The 17,500-nt window shown below is 39.6% G+C and overlaps 1 protein-coding gene across 1 annotated transcript in view; it reads right to left on the bottom strand.

The window, feature by feature from the left end:
* LOC144969936 (caspase-3-like) overlaps positions 1 to 13,104 on the bottom strand; it is a 35,860-nt gene extending 22,756 nt beyond the window's left edge. Inside the window, exons 1-2 of the mRNA XM_078909019.1 lie at positions 13,050 to 13,104; positions 4,753 to 4,918 (exon numbers count right to left, since the gene is read on the bottom strand). Coding sequence (XP_078765145.1) covers positions 4,753 to 4,890 — 138 coding nt within the window. The 5' untranslated portion in view covers positions 4,891 to 4,918; positions 13,050 to 13,104. The remainder of the gene's footprint in view (positions 1 to 4,752; positions 4,919 to 13,049) is intronic.
* Between the last annotated feature and the right edge of the window lie 4,396 nt (positions 13,105 to 17,500).

Genomic DNA, 17,500 nt, shown 5'->3' with positions numbered 1-17,500 from the left:
TTAGTAGTAGTAGTAGTAGAGTAGTAAGTAGTAGTAGTAGTAGTAGTAGAGTAGTAGTAGTGTAGTAGTAGTAGTAGTAGATAGTAGTAGTAGTAGTATAGTAGTAGTGTAGTATGTAGTAGTAGTAGGTGTAGTAGTAGTAGTAGTAGTAGTAGTAGTAGTAGTAGTATAGTGTACGTAAGTAGTGTAGTAGTAGTAGTATAGTAGTATAGAGTGTAGTATAGTGTAGTAGAGTAGTAGTAGTAGAGTAGTAGTGAGATAGTAGTAGTAGTATGTATAGTAGTAGTAGTGTAGTTGTAGTAAGTAGTAGTAGTATTAGTTAGAGTAGTAGAGTAGTAGTAGTAGAGTAGTAGTAGTAGTATAGTTATAGTAGTAGTATAGTAGTAGTAGTAGTAGTAGTAGAGAGTAGTATGTTAGTAGTAGTAGTAGTAGTAGTAGTAGTAGTTGTAGAGTAGTTAGTAGTAGTAGTAGGTATGTGTTAGTAGTAGGTAGTAGTAGAGTAGTAGTTAGAGTAGATAGAGTATAGTAGTTGTAGTAGTAGTAAGTAGTAGTAGAGTAGTAGTAGTAGTAGTAGTATAGTAGTATAGTAGTAGTAAGTATATAGATAGAATAGTAGTAGTATGTAGTGTAGTAGAGTAGTAGTAGTAGTTAGAGTAGTAGTAGTAGTGTAAGTATAGTAGTAGTAGTAGTAGTAGTAGTAGGTAGTATAGTAGTAGTAGTAGTAGTAGTGTAGGTATAGTAGTATAGTAGTAGTATAGTATTAGTAGTATATTATAGTTATTAGTAGAGTATAGTAGTAGTAGTAGTTGAGTAGTAGTGTAGTATAGTAGTAGAATAGTATAAGTAGTGTATAGTATAGTAGTAATGTAGTGTATTAGTAGTAGTATAGTATATATATTATAGAGTAGTAGAGTAGTATAGTACAGTAGTATAGTAGTATATTTTAGAGCATATAAGTTAGTAGTAAAGTAGTATGTAGTAGTATGTAGTGTAGTAGTATAGTAGTAGTAAGATGTAGTAGTATGATAGTATAGTAGTATATATGTAGTAGTATAGAGTAGTAGATAGTATAGTAGTAGTATAGAGAGTAGTAGTAGTAGTAATGTAGTAAGTAGTAGTAGATAGTGTTAGTATAGTAATAGTAGTATAGAGTAGAGTAGTATAAGTATAAGATAGTAGAGTATAGAAGTTAGTAGTAGTAGTATAGTAGAGTAGTAGTAGTTGTAGTAAGTAGGTAGTAGTAGTAGTTAGTAGTAGTGTAGGCTAGTATAGTATAGTAGTATAGTTAGTATAGTAAGTAGAGTAAGTAGTATAGTATAGTAGTAGTATAGTAGAGAGTAGAGTAGATAGTAGTAGAGTAGTAGTAGTAGTATAGTAGTAGTAGTAGTATATGTAGTAGAGTAGTATAGTAGATAGTATGTTGTATAGTAGTAGTAGTATAGTATAAGTAGTTAGTAGTAGTATAGTATATGTAGTAGTATGTAGTAGTAGTTAGTAGTAAGTAGTAGAGTAGTAGAGTATATGTATAGTAGTGTAGTATGTAGTAGTGTAGTTTAAAGTTAGTAGTAGTAGTAGTAGAAGAGTAGTATAGTAGTAGTAGTAGTAGTATAAGTAGTAGTATGTATGTATAGTAGTAGTAAGTTAGTAGTAGTAGTATAGTAGTAGAGTAGTAGTAGTAGTATATGAAATAGTAGTAGTAGTAGTAGTAGTATAGAGTAGTAGTATAGTAGTAGTAGTATATAGTAAGTAGTGTAGTAGTAGTAGTAGTTAGTAAGTATAGAGTAATTAGTAGTAGTAGTGATAGTAAGTAGTAGTAGATTAGTAGAAGTATAGATAGTAGAGTAGTAGTAGTAGAGTAGTATAGTGTAGAGTATATAGTAGTGTAGTAGGAGTAGTAGTAGTAGTAGTAGTATAGTATGTATATAGAGTATTTATAGTAGTGTAGTTATAATAGCAGTATGTAGTAGTAGTATAGTAGTAGTAGTAGTATGTAGTAGTAGTAGTGTATGTAGTATAGTACATAGTAGTAGTAGAGTATTTATAGTGTATAGTAGTAGTAGTAGTTATTAGTAGTAGAGTAGTATAGTAGTATAGTATAAGTATAGTAGTAAGTATATAGTATAGTAGTAGTTAGTATTTTAGTAGTAGTAAGTAGTAGATATAGTGTATAGATAGTAATAGTAGTTAGTAGTAGTATATAGTAGTAGTAGAGTAGTATAGTAGTAGTAGTAGTAGTAGTAGTAGTAGTAGTAGTAGTAGCAGTAGATAGTAGTATGCAGTAGTAGTAGTAGTAGTAGTAGTAGCAGTAGTAGTAGTAGTAGTAGTAGTAGCAGTAGTTAGTAGTAGTAGTAGTAGTAAGTAGTAGTAGTAGTAGCAGTAGTAGTAGTAGTAGTAGTAGTAGCAGTAGTAGTAGTAGTAGTAGTAGAGTAGTTAGTATAGTAGTAGTAGTAGTAGTAGTAGTAGTAGTAGTAGTAGTAGTAGTAGTAGTAGTAGTAGTATTAAAATTTATCATCATTTTTTTATCACATAATGCCAATGGAATTATCATCAATGATGAGTTTTGTGGCCCGTGAGATGAATTTTTATATACAATAATATGCTAATTTTATGTTTCATCGATTATGTTTTATTTATATTTATTTATTCAAATATATGGCTTAAAATATCTTATCTTTTTTTTTTTAAGCCAATAACATTAAGGTCAATATCCCTATGCCTATGTTTAGTGTGTATGTATAACTAAACTGGCAAAGTGATGACAAACATTGGATGTTTCTCACTCCTGAGGTTCAAAAAAAAAAAAAGAAGAGAGAAAAAAAAATATAAATAAACGAATTTTTTATTTTTTGTTTTTTTTTGTTTGTTTTTTGCTTTAGGTCTCTTCCAACACAATTGAGGTTATATGAGAGACCGCTGAAACAAAAAAACAAGCAATCCAACAAAAATAGTACAAATGTAAATCAAAATCATAACCTAAAGATATCAAAGCTAAATTATAAATAACCAAGAACAAACAGGCAGAAGATTTACAGAAAAAAAAATATCCCCTGTCAAAAATACAATCACAAACCAAAGAAGCAGGATAGGCTAGTAAAGAGAAGAAGAAACGACATCACTATCGGATCGTAAACCCATGCGAACATCATAGGTATACGATTCAAGGGTGATGCTCCCATCCAACCACCCGCTATAAAAATTTAATTGCATCATAATTTACAAGCACTTAAAATTAGATCCACAATTTGTGATATTTAAAGAAAACTATTTAATATTAACCATACAAATGGCAAATCAAATTTGCACTGAAGTTTAGAAAGACAACTGATTTTTCAAATCAAAATAATAAAGTGAAAGAGGCTGTAATTGTTTTCCCCGCTTTACTGACATATTATAAGACCATAAATATCCATTATTGCCCCCATTGGACACGGCACTCCCTGATACCAGTTAATGCTTTTTTTATGCTTTTAAGGGTTTTACGGCGCTTGCAACACATTAAGGTCATATCAGCACCAGTTAAAAGGAAGAAAATGGGATAGTAAAAAGTTCTAGAATTACAATTAAAGCATCCAAAAAAAGGGAAGACAAAGGGGAATTGGTTCAAATAAGAAACAGGTGTAGATTCCAAAAGCACTCTATCAAAGTACTTAGTTTGAGATCACTAAAAGTCTCATCCAGACACAAGCACAGGTCCCCGCTAAGAGGAACACACTCAAATGTTTTACAAATCATAATATATAATATAAAGAACGCGTAACATAGTGCATAACAGAGAGATGATTTACAATGAAAAAAATATCATCTCCAAAACTAATTATACATTCGACTGTTTCCCTCTCAGCTAGGGTATCCGGCCAGGACCAGGACAAAACCAAGTAATCTCATTCCAAGACAAAGACAGAAAGCATGTTGAAAAACAGATATAAGGGGATAGAAGACACAGTATGTACCCCCTGCCCACTATGGGAGGTCAGGAACCCCACCCAGGATACCAGTTAACCTCCAATGACCTCACGCAGGGAGAGTTAATGGCCCCTTGGGAGTTTCATCTGAAAATAGTGCTGATTCATTGCAGTGTTAAGCGAAAGTTTAAAAATAGACAAAGATTCTTTTTTCACGAATGCTCAGTAAGTGGTAAGGTCCTATTGTGTGTGAAGCGAGTGCTCTGCCAACAGAGCTATCAGGACCCTCACCATACCGTTGTGCCACCGAATAATGCTATTCATGTCCTGTTTCTTACTTTGTATTGTTTGTTTTTAAGGGTTTTACGGCGCTTGCAACACATTTAGGTTATATCAGCGCCAGTAAAAAGGAAGAAAATTGGATAGTAAAAAGTTCTAGAATTACAATTAAAGCATCCAAGAAAAAGTAAGAAAGGGGAACTGGGAACAAATAGGGATCAGATGTAGATTCCAACAGCATACCATCAATGTAATTAGTTTGAGATCACCAATAAGTTTCATCTGGACACAAGCACGGCCCCCACTAAGAGGAATACACTCAAATGCTCACATTATAAATTATAACAAATATTATAATACATAACAAAACAAGAACTATGCATTTGACTGTTTCCCTCCCAGCCAGAACAAAACCAAAATCTCATTCCAAGACAAACACAGAATGCAAGTTGGAAAACAGATATAGGGGGATAGAAGATGCAGTAAATACCCCCCCCCCCTCTCCTGCCCACTATGGGAGGTAGGAACCCCACCCCACCCAGGTTTCTTACTTTAAAGGTAAATTACGTACCAAAGTATTGTCTTTCATAGAAGTCGTAATTATCTTCTTTTCACTCAAATAGTCGCAGACTTTTTCAATGCCTTTACTCAAAGCATCGGTGAGGTCTCTGGTTCTCCCACGGATAAGCTCCTTATGTTTTTCATCCATCTTTATCAACAAATATATTGTCAGCTTACTGTGAAAAAAAAAAACAAAAACAAAACCCTATTCATTTGATGGTTAATCATTCTTGACATTGGAACCTTTTAAGTGAAACAAAGAATTGGGACAAACTTAGAAAATCAAATAGTTAAGATTTTATATAAAGCTTTTAAAAACCAGAGCTCTTAAATGGCGCAATATCCACTAAATGTGCTCAAAGTGCTTTACAAAGGGTCCCTGACACAGCAACACGAAACATGTAGAATGAGACATGATGCCTGTTAGGCGATATTACAAGTTTCCAACAGAGACAATGCTTTTGATGGCAAGGTACTCATTTTACACCAGTGAGAGAATGCGAGTAAAGAGTCTTTTTCAATGACTCATCTATGCACCAGGCGAGGCTCGAACCCATGACCTTCCGATCCGAAAGCGAGTGTCACACCACAAGGCCACATATCCATATAGCCCAATGGGATCCGGATAGCTCAGTTGGTAGAGTATTCACTTCACAAGCAAAGGGACTGAGATCAATCCGAGGTGCAGTCGAGATTGATTCTGACCCCCCCTGACCACCCAGCAGTGATTGGTTAGCTGGGTCTGATAGATCTGATGGAAAGTACTTTGCAATAGACTAATGTCCTATCCAAAGGGTAGCAAGCAAGTAATTGCTATTGCCCATTTCACGCTATAGAAACTGGGACAAACTCCGGCTCCACGGCTCGGACAGACCACTAATTATATAGCCCAATATCTACTAAATGAGCTAAAACTAAAAGCTCTTTAAAATGAGCTTTGATTACTTTGAATAAAGCGCAATATCCACTCAAAGCGCTTTACAAGGGGTCCCTGGTCAACAGCAACATTTAACATGTAGGATGGGACACGATGCCTGTTAGGCGATAGTACAATTTTTTCAGACAGAGACAACGCTGTTAACGGCCAGGAACTCACTTTACACCTAGTACATTGAGAGAATGTGAGTAAAGAGCCTTTTTTCCAAGGACTCAACTTACAAGTATGCACTGAGTGAGGCTCGAACCCAGGACCTTCCGATCCGAAAGCGAGTGTCATACCACAAGGGTACAAAGGGTTCCAGGCTGACAGAAACAACCCCGTCTCCAGCTAGTTATTCATTTACACTTCCATCTTTGCATGCATAAAGGTAAAAGAAGAAAAATTCACTATCAATGTAATTAATGGTAGGAATGATGATGTGGTGGTGGTGGTGGTGCTTGTAGTAGTAGTGGTAGGGATGATGATGTGGTGGTAGTGATGGTGCTTGTAGTAGCAGTGGTAGGGATGATGATGTGGTGGTAGTGGTGGTGTGCTTGTAGTAGCAGTGATAGGGGTGATGATGTAGTGGTGGTGGTTGTGGTGGTGCTTGTAGTACTAGTGGTAGGGTTGATGATGTGGTGGTGGTTGTGGTGGTGCTTGTAGTAGTAGTGGTTGGAAGGATGATGATGTGGTGGTGGTGCTTGTAGAATTAGTGGTAGGAATGATGATGTGGTGGTGCTTGTAGTATTAGTGGTAGGGATGATGATGTGGTGGTGTTTATTGTAGTAGTGGTGCTTGTAGTAGTAGTGGTAGGGATGATGATGATGTGGTGGTGCTTGTAGTAGTAGTGGTAGGGATGATGATGTGATGGTGATGGTGCTTGTAGTAGTAGTGGTGGTAGGGATGATGATGTGGTGGTGGTGTTTATTGTAGTAGTGGTGCTTGTAGTAGTAGTGGTAGGGATGATGATGTGGTGGTGGTAGTGCTTGTAGTAGTAGTGGTAGGGATGATGATGTGGTGGTGATGTTGGTGCTTGTAGTAGTAGTGGTAGGAATGATGGTGATGTAGTGGTGATTGTAGTAGTAGTAGTGGTAGGGATGATGATGTGGTGGTGGTGGTGGTGCTTGTAGTAGTAGTGGTAGGGATGATGTGATGGTGATGGTGCTTGTAGTAGTTAGTGGTGCTTGTAGTAGTAGTGGTGGTAGGGATGATGATGTGGTGGTGGTGTTTATTGTAGTAGTGGTGCTTGTCGTAGTAGTGGTGGTAGGGATGATGATGTGGTGGTGGTGTTTATTGTAGTAGTGGTGCTTGTAGTAGTAGTGGTGGTAGGGATGATGATGTGGTGGTGGTGTTTATTGTAGTAGTGGTGCTTGTAGTAGTAGTGGTGGTAGGGATGATGATGTGGTGGTAGTGTTTATTGTAGTAGTGGTGCTTGTAGTAGTAGTGGTAGGGATGATGATGTGGTGGTGGTGTTTATTGTAGTAGTGGTGCTTGTAGTAGTAGTGGTAGGGATGATGATGTGGTGGTGGTGCTGTGGATGCTTGTAGTAGTTAGTGTGCTTGTAGTAGTAGTGGTAGGAATGATGGTGTGGTGGTGATTGTAGTAGTAGTAGTGGTAGGGATGATGATGTGGTGGTGGTGGTGGTGCTTGCAGTAGATAGTGGTGCTTGTAGTAGTAGTGGTAGGGATGATGATGTAGTGGTGGTGCTTGTAGTAGTAGTGGTAGGAATGATGATGATGTGCTGGTGCTTGTAGTAGTAGTGGTAGCTGAGACGCCAACTTTAAATCTGGCTCACAGGAAGTTCAGACACCACTCGTAGAAATTTCCGCACACAAGAAAAAGGAATTGGAATGGTATTTGGCATTGTCTGCACATATTGTATTGTTCTAAATAGATAACTGACTAGACTTATATTATGATACATAAACACACTGCCAAATACAATACCAAAGTTTCCTTATTTCAAATGAAGTAAAGCGCCAAAACCTAATGGTAGAGATTGTAGTACTAGTGGTAGTGATGATGAGGTGGTGGTGGCTGTAGTAGTAGCGGTAGTGATGATGATGTGGTGGTGGTGGTTGGAGTAGCAGTGGTAGTGATGATGATGTGGTGGTGGTTGTAGTAGTAGTGGTAATAATGATGTGGTGGTGGCGGTTGTAGTAGTAGTGGTAGTGATAGTAGTTTCTTATGGTTACACCTCCAAGTGAGCCGTTTCACTCCAGTCCAGGTATTTTTGTCCTCCTTGATGGACGGCATCATAGCCCCCTGGCACGGCTGTAGACGAGTGGTAGTGATGATGTGGTGGTGGCGGTTGCAGTAGTAGTGGTAATGATGATGTGGTGGTGGTGGTGGTTGTAGTAGTAGTGGTAATGATGATGTGGTGGTGGTGGTGGTTGTAGTAGTAGTGGTAATGATGATGTGGTGGTGGTGGTGGTGGTGGTTGTAGTAGTAGTGGTAATGATGATGTGGTGGTGGTGGTGGTTGTAGTAGTAGTGGTAATGATGATGTGGTGGTGGTTGTAGTAGTAGTGGTAATGATGATGTGGTGGTGGTGGTTGTAGTAGTAGTAGTAATGATGATGTGGTGGTGGTGGTGGTGGTTGTAGTAGTAGTGTAATGATGATGTGGTGGTGGTGGTGGTGGGGGTTGCAGTAGTAGTGGTAGTGATGATGTGGTGGTGGTGGTTGTAGTTGTAGTGGTAATGATGATGTGGTGTGTGGTGGTTGCAGTAGTTGTGGTAGTGATGATGTGGTGGTGGTGGTTGTAGTTGTAGTGGTAGTGATGATGCGGTGGTGGTGGTTGCAGTAGTAGTGGTAGTGATGATGTGGTGGTGGTGGTTGCAGTAGTAGTGGTAGTGATGATGTGGTGGTGGTGGTGGTTGTAGTAGTAGTGGTAATGATGATGTGGTGGTGGTTATAATAGTAGTGGTAGTGATGATGTGGTGGTGGTGGTTGTAGTAGTAGTGATGATGATGTGGTAGTGGTGGTTGTAGTAGTAGTGGTAGTGATGATGTGGTGGTGGTGGTGGTAGTAGTAGTGGTAGTGTTGATGTGGTGGTAATGGTTGTAGTAGTAGTGGTAATGATGATGTGGTGGTGGTGGTTGTAGTAGTAGTGGTAGTGATGATGTGGTGGTGGTGGTTGTAGTAGAAGTGAGTGATGATGTGGCGGTGATGGTTGTAGTAGTAGTGGTAATGATGATGTGGTGGTGGTGGTTGTAGTAGTGGTGGTAATGATGATGTGGTGGTGGTTGTATTAGTGGTGGTAATGATGATGTGGTGGTGGTGGTTATAGTAGTAGTCGCTATATAAATACGGGTAGAAGTAACGAGCAGAATGTACTAAAATTGAAACGCATATACAAACCCATACATAATATATGCATACACAAAAGCAACTCTCTCTCTCTCTCTCTCTCTCTGTCTCTCTCTCTCTCTCTCTCTTTTTTTTTTTCTTTCTCTCAGTCTCTCTCTCTCTAAAATCAGAAACAACAAACAATTAAGAAGAATGCTTCCTTTATTTTGTAGCTCTCTTTGGGTCGTTTCAGTTAACTCATCGCTCAAATGTATAAAAACAACTACTGCTGAACTGCCATCCAAGATGGCGGTCATTCTTTTCTCTCTGTAAACAAATTGAATATTTTTGGCAAATTTCATCATTTTCAAGTGCCTTACGATGTCCAATGACAATACATCATGCACATCTTCTTGGATATGTGGGACTTGTGACACAACAGTGACATGGAATGATATAGGAATAGTCTGTGATAGATTTAATCAGTGGTACCATGGACTCTGTCAGAGTATCGGGTCAGCAACATATAACCAACTAAATGATAGCAGAGAACAATGGTACTGTGCCGTATGTGGCAATCCCAACAGCAGGACTGCTTTTGACCTCCATGGTGTTGACTCATTAGCAAACCTTTCCCATTCTCTCTCAACTCTGAGTGTTTCTTCTTTTGGCACCACCCCCACCAAAACATTCAAACCTTTCCATGCTTCCACCCCTTCTAGAGCAGGAAAACAAAACAAATGGAAAGACAGGCCACTAAGAATACTCAATATTAATTTTCAGTCTGTAAGTTCCAAAAGAGCAGAGTTCCCCCATCTCATTGACAGTCTAAAACCATATATTATTATTGGTACTGAAACATGGCTAGACCCTGACATTTCGGATGCAGAAATTTTCCCACACAGCTTCAAGCTATATCGAAAGGACCGAAATCGCAATGGAGGAGGGGTCTTGATAGCGGTTATAGACAACATTGACAGCTACAAAGTACCAGACCTGGAAGTGGAAGATTATGAAATAATATGGGCACACATAAAACTAAAAGGAAGGCGCTCACTCTATGTTGCATCATTCTATAGACCAAATGTTGCTGACACTGACAGTCTTGCTGGGCTCTAAATAACCCTACAAAGAGCAACCCAGATGAAGAATGCGCACCTCCTTATTGGTGGAGACTTCAACTTCCCAGGATGGAACTGGAACTCTATGAAATTAAAAGAAAAATGCCCATTTCCAAACCTACACCTTAACTTCGTGGATATTGTTTACGACCATGGACTACAACAGATAATCGATGAACCCACGAGGGGAGAAAATACACTAGACTTAGTTCTTACCAATTCACAACAACTAATACCAAGGGTGGAAATCATTCCAGGCCTCTCAGACCATGATATTCCATTCTGCGAGTTTAGCCTCAATACAATAAAAAAGGCTCAACCTATTAGAGAAATTCCCCTCTACGCCAAGGCAAACTGGGAAAACTTAAGAAATTCTGCAAAAAATATCAGCTGCAATATTCTCACCAATGAATATAAGTCCACAACTGAAGACCAATGGTGCGACTTCAAAAACGCATTACTGGAAGCCGTCAAGGAGTTCATACCTCACAAGACCACCAAAAGCAAGACCAGCATGCCATGGATAACATCAAATTTAAAAAGAATGATCGCAAAGACGAATCGCCTGTACAGAAAAATGAAAAAGTCTGGTGATGAAAAACTAACAACAGAAATTCGCATCCTGAAGCAGACAATACAGCGCGAAATGAGACGTAGTTACTGGTCTCACCTCAACGGCATCTTTAGCGATGAAAATGAAAATAAATCACAAAATAATAAAAGATGTTGGTCATATATAAAAAACCAAAAATCTAATAATGTTGGCATAGCACCACTAAAAAAGGAAGGACATCTCATTTCAGACCCCAAAGAGCAGGCAGAGATCCTTAACAAACAGTTCCAATCTGTCTTCAGTGAGAGAAAAGAATTTTCAAATGCAGAGTTCCTTAACAAGACATCAATGAAGACCACCAACACTTCTATAATGAATGACATTACCATCACAGAAGAAGGAGTAATGAAACTACTACTTAAACTTAACCCCCACAAAGCCAGTGGTCCTGACAACCTATCCCCCCGCATCTTAAAAGAATTGGCTCCAGAACTTGCCCTAGGCATCACAGCCATCTTCAAGTCCTCCTTGGCTTCAGGTGTAATACCATCAGATTGGAGAAATATCAATGTAACACCCGTTTTTAAGAAAGGAGAACACTACGACCCGGCAAATTATAGGCCCATCTCCTTGACATGCATCATCTGCAAACTAATGGAGCACATCATCGTCAGCAACATCATGAACCACTTTGAACAACACAATGTACTAACCGAATACCAACACGTTTTCAGACGTTTGCGATCTTGCGAAACCCAACTGCTGGAATTTACGGAAGAGCTGACAACCAATCTGGAGAAGGGACTCCATACAGACGTCCTTATCATGGACTTTGCCAAAGCCTTTGACCGTGTGAATCACAGCCTACTTATGCACAAGATCTGTCGTTACGGAATACAGGGCACTACCCAAACATGGATTAAGAACTTCCTACATGACCGCCAGCAAGCTGTTATTGTTAATGGATGTCGCTCGACTGAAGTACCTGTTAGATCGGGTGTCCCTCAGGGATCTGTCTTAGGACCCTGTCTATTCTTGGCATACATTAATGACCTGCCACTTAATCTAACCACAACAGCCAGACTCTTTGCAGATGATACTACAGTCTACAGCACTGACAGTGACAAACTGCAAGCGGATCTGTGTCAACTAGAAATATGGGAAGAAAGCTGGGATATGAAGTTCCACCCAGCGAAGTGCGAATCAATGTCCATAACAAGATCAAAAACACCCACGATAACTGAATACCACTTACATGGACATACATTGGAGACAGTGAATGTTGCAAAATATCTTGGTGTTAGCATGAAAAAAGACCTAACATGGGATGAGCATATTAAAAAGATCACAAGTAAGGCAAACAAAACACTGGAATTTTTAAGGCGTAACCTAAAAATTAGCTCCTCGAAAATCAAGGAAAAGGCATACAAAACATTTGTAAGACCTGTTCTGGAATATGCTTCCACTGTTTGGGATCCCCACACCCAAAAATACATCTCAAAAATAGAATCAGTGAAAAGAAGTGCTACACGCTACGTCCTGAACAGACATCACAACACCTCAAGTGTATCAGACATGCTAGAAAATTACAGTGGCCGAAATTAGAACATCGCAGAAAATCAGCAAGATTAACAATGCTATTTAAGATCAAGCACCACCTCGCTGAATGCCCAGTCATCAAGAAAAAACTGATACCAGCACCTTTGAGACAGAGAAGAGGTAACAACAACCAATACAGCCTCATAACACACAGAACACAATACCGTGGTTTTTCCTTCTTGCCGCGTACGGTCAGAGACTGGAACCAGCTTGACGCTAAAGTGACCAAAGCCACTACAATTGATGCTTTTGTGGCAAGTTGCTATGCAAATACTTAGACCTTACACAAACCACCACTGATCAACGTTGACGACCCCTGAATGTCCCTGGAAATTGATTTTAGACTAACGATTATAAACAAGGAATACAGAGAGATTAGAAAGCAGTTTCATATTTGCCATAATAATCAACCAATTGATTGTGGGCAATCAAAGGAAGAAGAACAACAAAAACAGTAATTTTTTTATACTTAGCATTATCGGACCTTACGGTCGAATAATCACTTCTATTCCTATAGCACTGTAAAAATAAAACCTAGTACCTTTTACTATCCCTAACAGGAAAAACGACCACCCTAGGACCTTTACCAAGACCTTTAATTAACCTTAATAGGAAAAAAAATCTCCCGATCTCGAGCTAACCCTCAAAACCCTAGCCTAAGCCTAAGCCTAAGCCTAAGCCTAGGACTGCTTTGCTGCGCACTACCTTTCTCAATTCTTCAAGAACCAAAACAATGGTCATATTAGGAAATTTTAACCTTCCATTAATTAGATATTATGTGCTGCGAACACTCATAATTAGTTTCATGGAATACGGTGAGAAATCACCTTGTTCGTTGGAAACATGCAATTGCAACCGGTCCCCCACTCCTCTCCGACGTCCGACAAATAGTGTTGGGTTATTTGATCGCTTTTACTCGATCGACGATCGAGCGCCAAGCCACGAGTCAGTGCTCGATCTCAATGCCGGAAGAGCGAGTTAGTAAAACGATCACTCGATCGTAAAACGATCAGGCGGGTTGTGAGCTTGAGACGATCTTGACACGTGAGACGAGCTTGAGACGATCAGGATTCGAGCGAGCGGAGGGGTAACGAGTGTTTCGAATCATTTCAAATTCAAACGATCACAGTTTGCCATCCGATACCAATCGCCAATGTTTGCACACGGTAGTCTGTGGTTCTTCCACAGCCCTCACTCCTTGTCAGATGTTAGTGTGTCTGGGTGGCAGTGGCAGGGAAATTCGTATAGGTGTATCACGCGTGTGTGAGACAAGACTTCATTAAACCTACTAAAGTTTGACTATCACACACACACACACCACATACACACACACACACACACACACACACACACTAAGGCTATTTCTATGACACACACGCATCCCTCTATCAATGAACACTCCTACAGTAGTGCGGCTATGTGGTCTAGTCATGACGTAACTATAGGTAGTACTCTAGTCGACCATGGGTCTCGTGCATTATAATGGTCTAGTGGTATGACACCCGCTTTGGGATCGGAAAGTCCTGGGTTCGAGCCTCGCGCTCGGTGCATAGTTGAGTCTTTGGACAAGGCTCTTTACTCACATTCTCTCACCGTACTCAGGTGTAAAATGAGTACCTGGCCGTTAACAGCGTTGTCTTTGTCTGAAAAATTGTAATATCGCCTAACAGGCGGCATGTCCCGTCCTACATATTAAATGTTGCTGTTGACCGGGGACCCCTTTACAAAGCGCTTTGATCACATTTAGTGGATATTGTAAAGCTCAATTTTTTAAAGTAAAACATTAGCTTTGAATATGGAATGTTTCAATTTTAGATGCCTGTGTATTCTTTGTTAGTTCCCATCATCATCATCATCATCATCATCATCATCATCATCATCATCATTATCATCATCATCATCATCATCATCATCATCATCATCATCAGGGGCAGCGGTACGGTCTTTGGTTGGCACCCGAAAGGTACCGAGTTCGATCACCCGCCGCTGAGTGGTCTTGAGCAAGTCACCTTGCCCTAACTAAATTTGCGGCGCTGCACTGCGGCTATCGCTTGGGTTATTCCAGTCTTCCCTTAGAATAGACCCGAAAGACGAATCTCCCCTATGGGATGAATAAAGGGAATTATGTTTAATTTATTTATCATCACCATCATATCAGCGGGATCATCATCATCACCACCACCACCACCACCACCACCACCACCACCCTAATAATAATGGATAAAATAAATATCAACACATTTCAATGTAATAATCAATCTAAAATCAATCAGTGCTCCTTAAAGACCCTTTGATTTCTTTGTCTAATTCGTTCCATACTTTTGGAGTCCCGACAAAGAAAGATTTTCAGCTAACTATAGTTTATATATGGGAATATTAATCAGTCGTTTATATTGGAATCGGAGTTGTCTAGCAGGTGTATTAGTTCAAAGCGCATTTCCAAGGATTTACCATGCTCAATGAACTTCACAATATTTAATTTAATTTATTCCTCCGGCACGCCATATCGACCATACATCCATTTCGTACAGTAGGTACCGATCGCTGTTTGGAGTCTTTTTGTATTAAAGCTCTTTACAATACCCGTCATTGCTTATAAGATAAGAATACATTCACACCTGAGTCAAGTGCCTGACACACGGACTTAACGTCTGGATCACAATTTTCAACAATCACTGTCACTCATCCGGCCATTGACAAGGCTTGATTTTGTGACAAGAGACACCGTACCACTGAGCGACCGAACAAATAATCACCATCTGCGCCATCGTCATCATCATCAATACCATCATCCTCATCACAGCCGTAACAGCCAGCAAAACCACAATCATCATCTTCGGGTCCGGTCTATCCGTGTGGGGGTGGGGTGGAACCTGCTAAAGTATTTCATTTTTTAAACAGAAACACGATAATCATCATCATCATCATCGTCGTCATCCATTGTCGTCGGCATCGTTATCATCGTGTCCGGGCAATCCGTGTGTGTCTGGGTGTGGAACCTGCTAAATATTATTATTATCTACCTACCTAATAAAAACACACCATTCTTGTTCATTTATTTTTCAAATAATGAAATGAAAGGCACGACCTTTCCCGCACACACAAGAGGCGATGACGACCAGTGACAAATTATGGGAGGTGGGGGCGGCCGACAACTTTTGGCGCGACATAAATATGAAATGTTAAGGTGACAGCGGGATGATGGTGGTGGGAGGGGGGGGGGGGGTCTCAACCCTTCACCATCAACAACTGTTTGATGGCGTGTGTGTGTGTGTGTGTGTGTGTGTGGGTGTGTGTGTATGTGTGTGTGATGCGACGAACGATCATAATCAAGGCTGCCAGACAGCCAGATTTCTTCTTGCCCAAGTAGTCAAATAGACCCCAAATAGCCAAACACCACAAGCATTCTGACTCCCTTGAAAAACTCATTTGTTTTGATTAACAAAACAATCGACTACAGTTGGATAAATTTTTTTTTTTTTATGAATAATAATAGAAAAGCGTTTCTTAGTAACCAATTTTGAACTTGGCCATCTGGCAGCCCCCATCATAACCAGCTGCAGTCAAGCCAGCCACAGACATAAGAGAGGTAGGGGTATGTGAAGTTTCCTGTGGCAAACGAGTTGCTCGTGTTTTTTTTCTCCAAACGAATCACTGCTCGATGACGTCACTGACTCGAAACCCGCCCGAAACCGACTCGATTTTAGAGGACTCGATCGAAAACCCGCTCGATTTGATCGTTTCAAACTCGACCCAGCACTACGACAAACGAAGGAAATTCCACCGGAAAAGCTTGCGTTGGGAATTTGGGCTATTAATAAATCTCTCAACGAATGGGCAATATCGGCATGTTGTTGACTGAGATAAATCAATATTAATCGATAAACAGTACTTATTGACAAACATGCAGTGGTGTTAATTTCTCAATAGACAGAAAGTATTATAATTTAAACCATGGTTTATGGACATTATATTTGAAACATGGCGGTCAAGTGTGTGATAAACAATACTATACCCTAGAATTACTCCGGTCTCGCATATAATATATGGAGCACTGTCGACAAGTCCGGTTTACCCTAGTTTAACTCACTCAATCCTAGAAATTGTTGCGACTTTTTTTAATTGGAAAAAAATGTATTATTAAAAGTGAGCATGTGCATAGATTTTTTTTTTATTCAAGTACCATTAACATGTAAAAACTAAAACATTAGCTTTGTTACTATCTACGCCTATAATTTGTCTTAGAAAAATGTAATACATAGGCATGGGATAAAAGTAACTAGGATAAACAACGGATATAGTCAGTGTGAGGGTTGAGTGAGTTAAATCGTGTGTGCATTATTTTCAGTCTCTGACAGTAAAAAAAAAAAAAAAAAAATCACCAGTCATACCGTAACCGCTGCATAGTGTTACCAGAGAGCGTAGAATAATCTACGCTCTCTAGTGTTACGTACATTACAAGGGCATGCGATTTTCACAATTCTTCAGGGTACATGTCTACAATAGGGAATGGGATTAGCGGAAGAGTAGCGTCCCTTGATTGGACGTCACCCATAGTCTGTGACGTCACCGGTAGAAAAGTTATTAGAGAGAGAACGTCATGTTGGCTGTGCGCATGCGTCTCTCGTCCAGACTATGGGTGACGTCCAATCAAGGGACGCTACTCTTCGGCTAATCTCATTCCCAACAGCGCCCCTATTGACTCCGACAGGTTTGTTTCATGCCTTTTACTTTGGCCAATCTTCGGGGAGTGAAATCGTTATTGTTGTTACTATTATTTAAAATTATGTGTTGTTTCGTACTTCTTGTGATGTTTCTATGTTTGCATGCAGGTGTGAGTTCATTTCGTTTGTTCAGTGTAGCCATGTTTGGTTGGGTGATAATGTAAAATTTCTCAGATTGCATAATTTGATCGATGTTGAGTATGACTGTGCCTTGAGACAGTTTTCCATGTAATATGAGGTTGTATATTGCTTTCTTTTTGGTTCCAGATATATTCGGCAGAGTGTCATTTATGTATGAAATTAACAAAATGGCCAAATTTATCCATTCTCAGAGATGGAGAGAGAAGCACCCAGAATACAACATGAATGACCCAATCAAGGTGCTCGACAGAAAGGAACAGGTCATCATCTTCAGACTGAGAACTGGACACAACCAGTTAAAGGAACATATGTGGAGGATGTCCAGAGCAGGTGCCTCTGGGCAATGTGACTGCGGACTTGAAAATGAAAATGGACATCATGTCCTAATGGAATGTCCAAGGTACAACCAAGTT

Source organism: Berghia stephanieae, chromosome 4, assembly GCF_034508935.2.
Source record: "Berghia stephanieae isolate SIO BIC M18660-M18661 chromosome 4, UCSD_Bste_1.3, whole genome shotgun sequence".
Taxonomy (NCBI): domain Eukaryota; kingdom Metazoa; phylum Mollusca; class Gastropoda; order Nudibranchia; family Aeolidiidae; genus Berghia; species Berghia stephanieae.
This window is presented reverse-complemented; position numbering and strand designations above follow the sequence as displayed.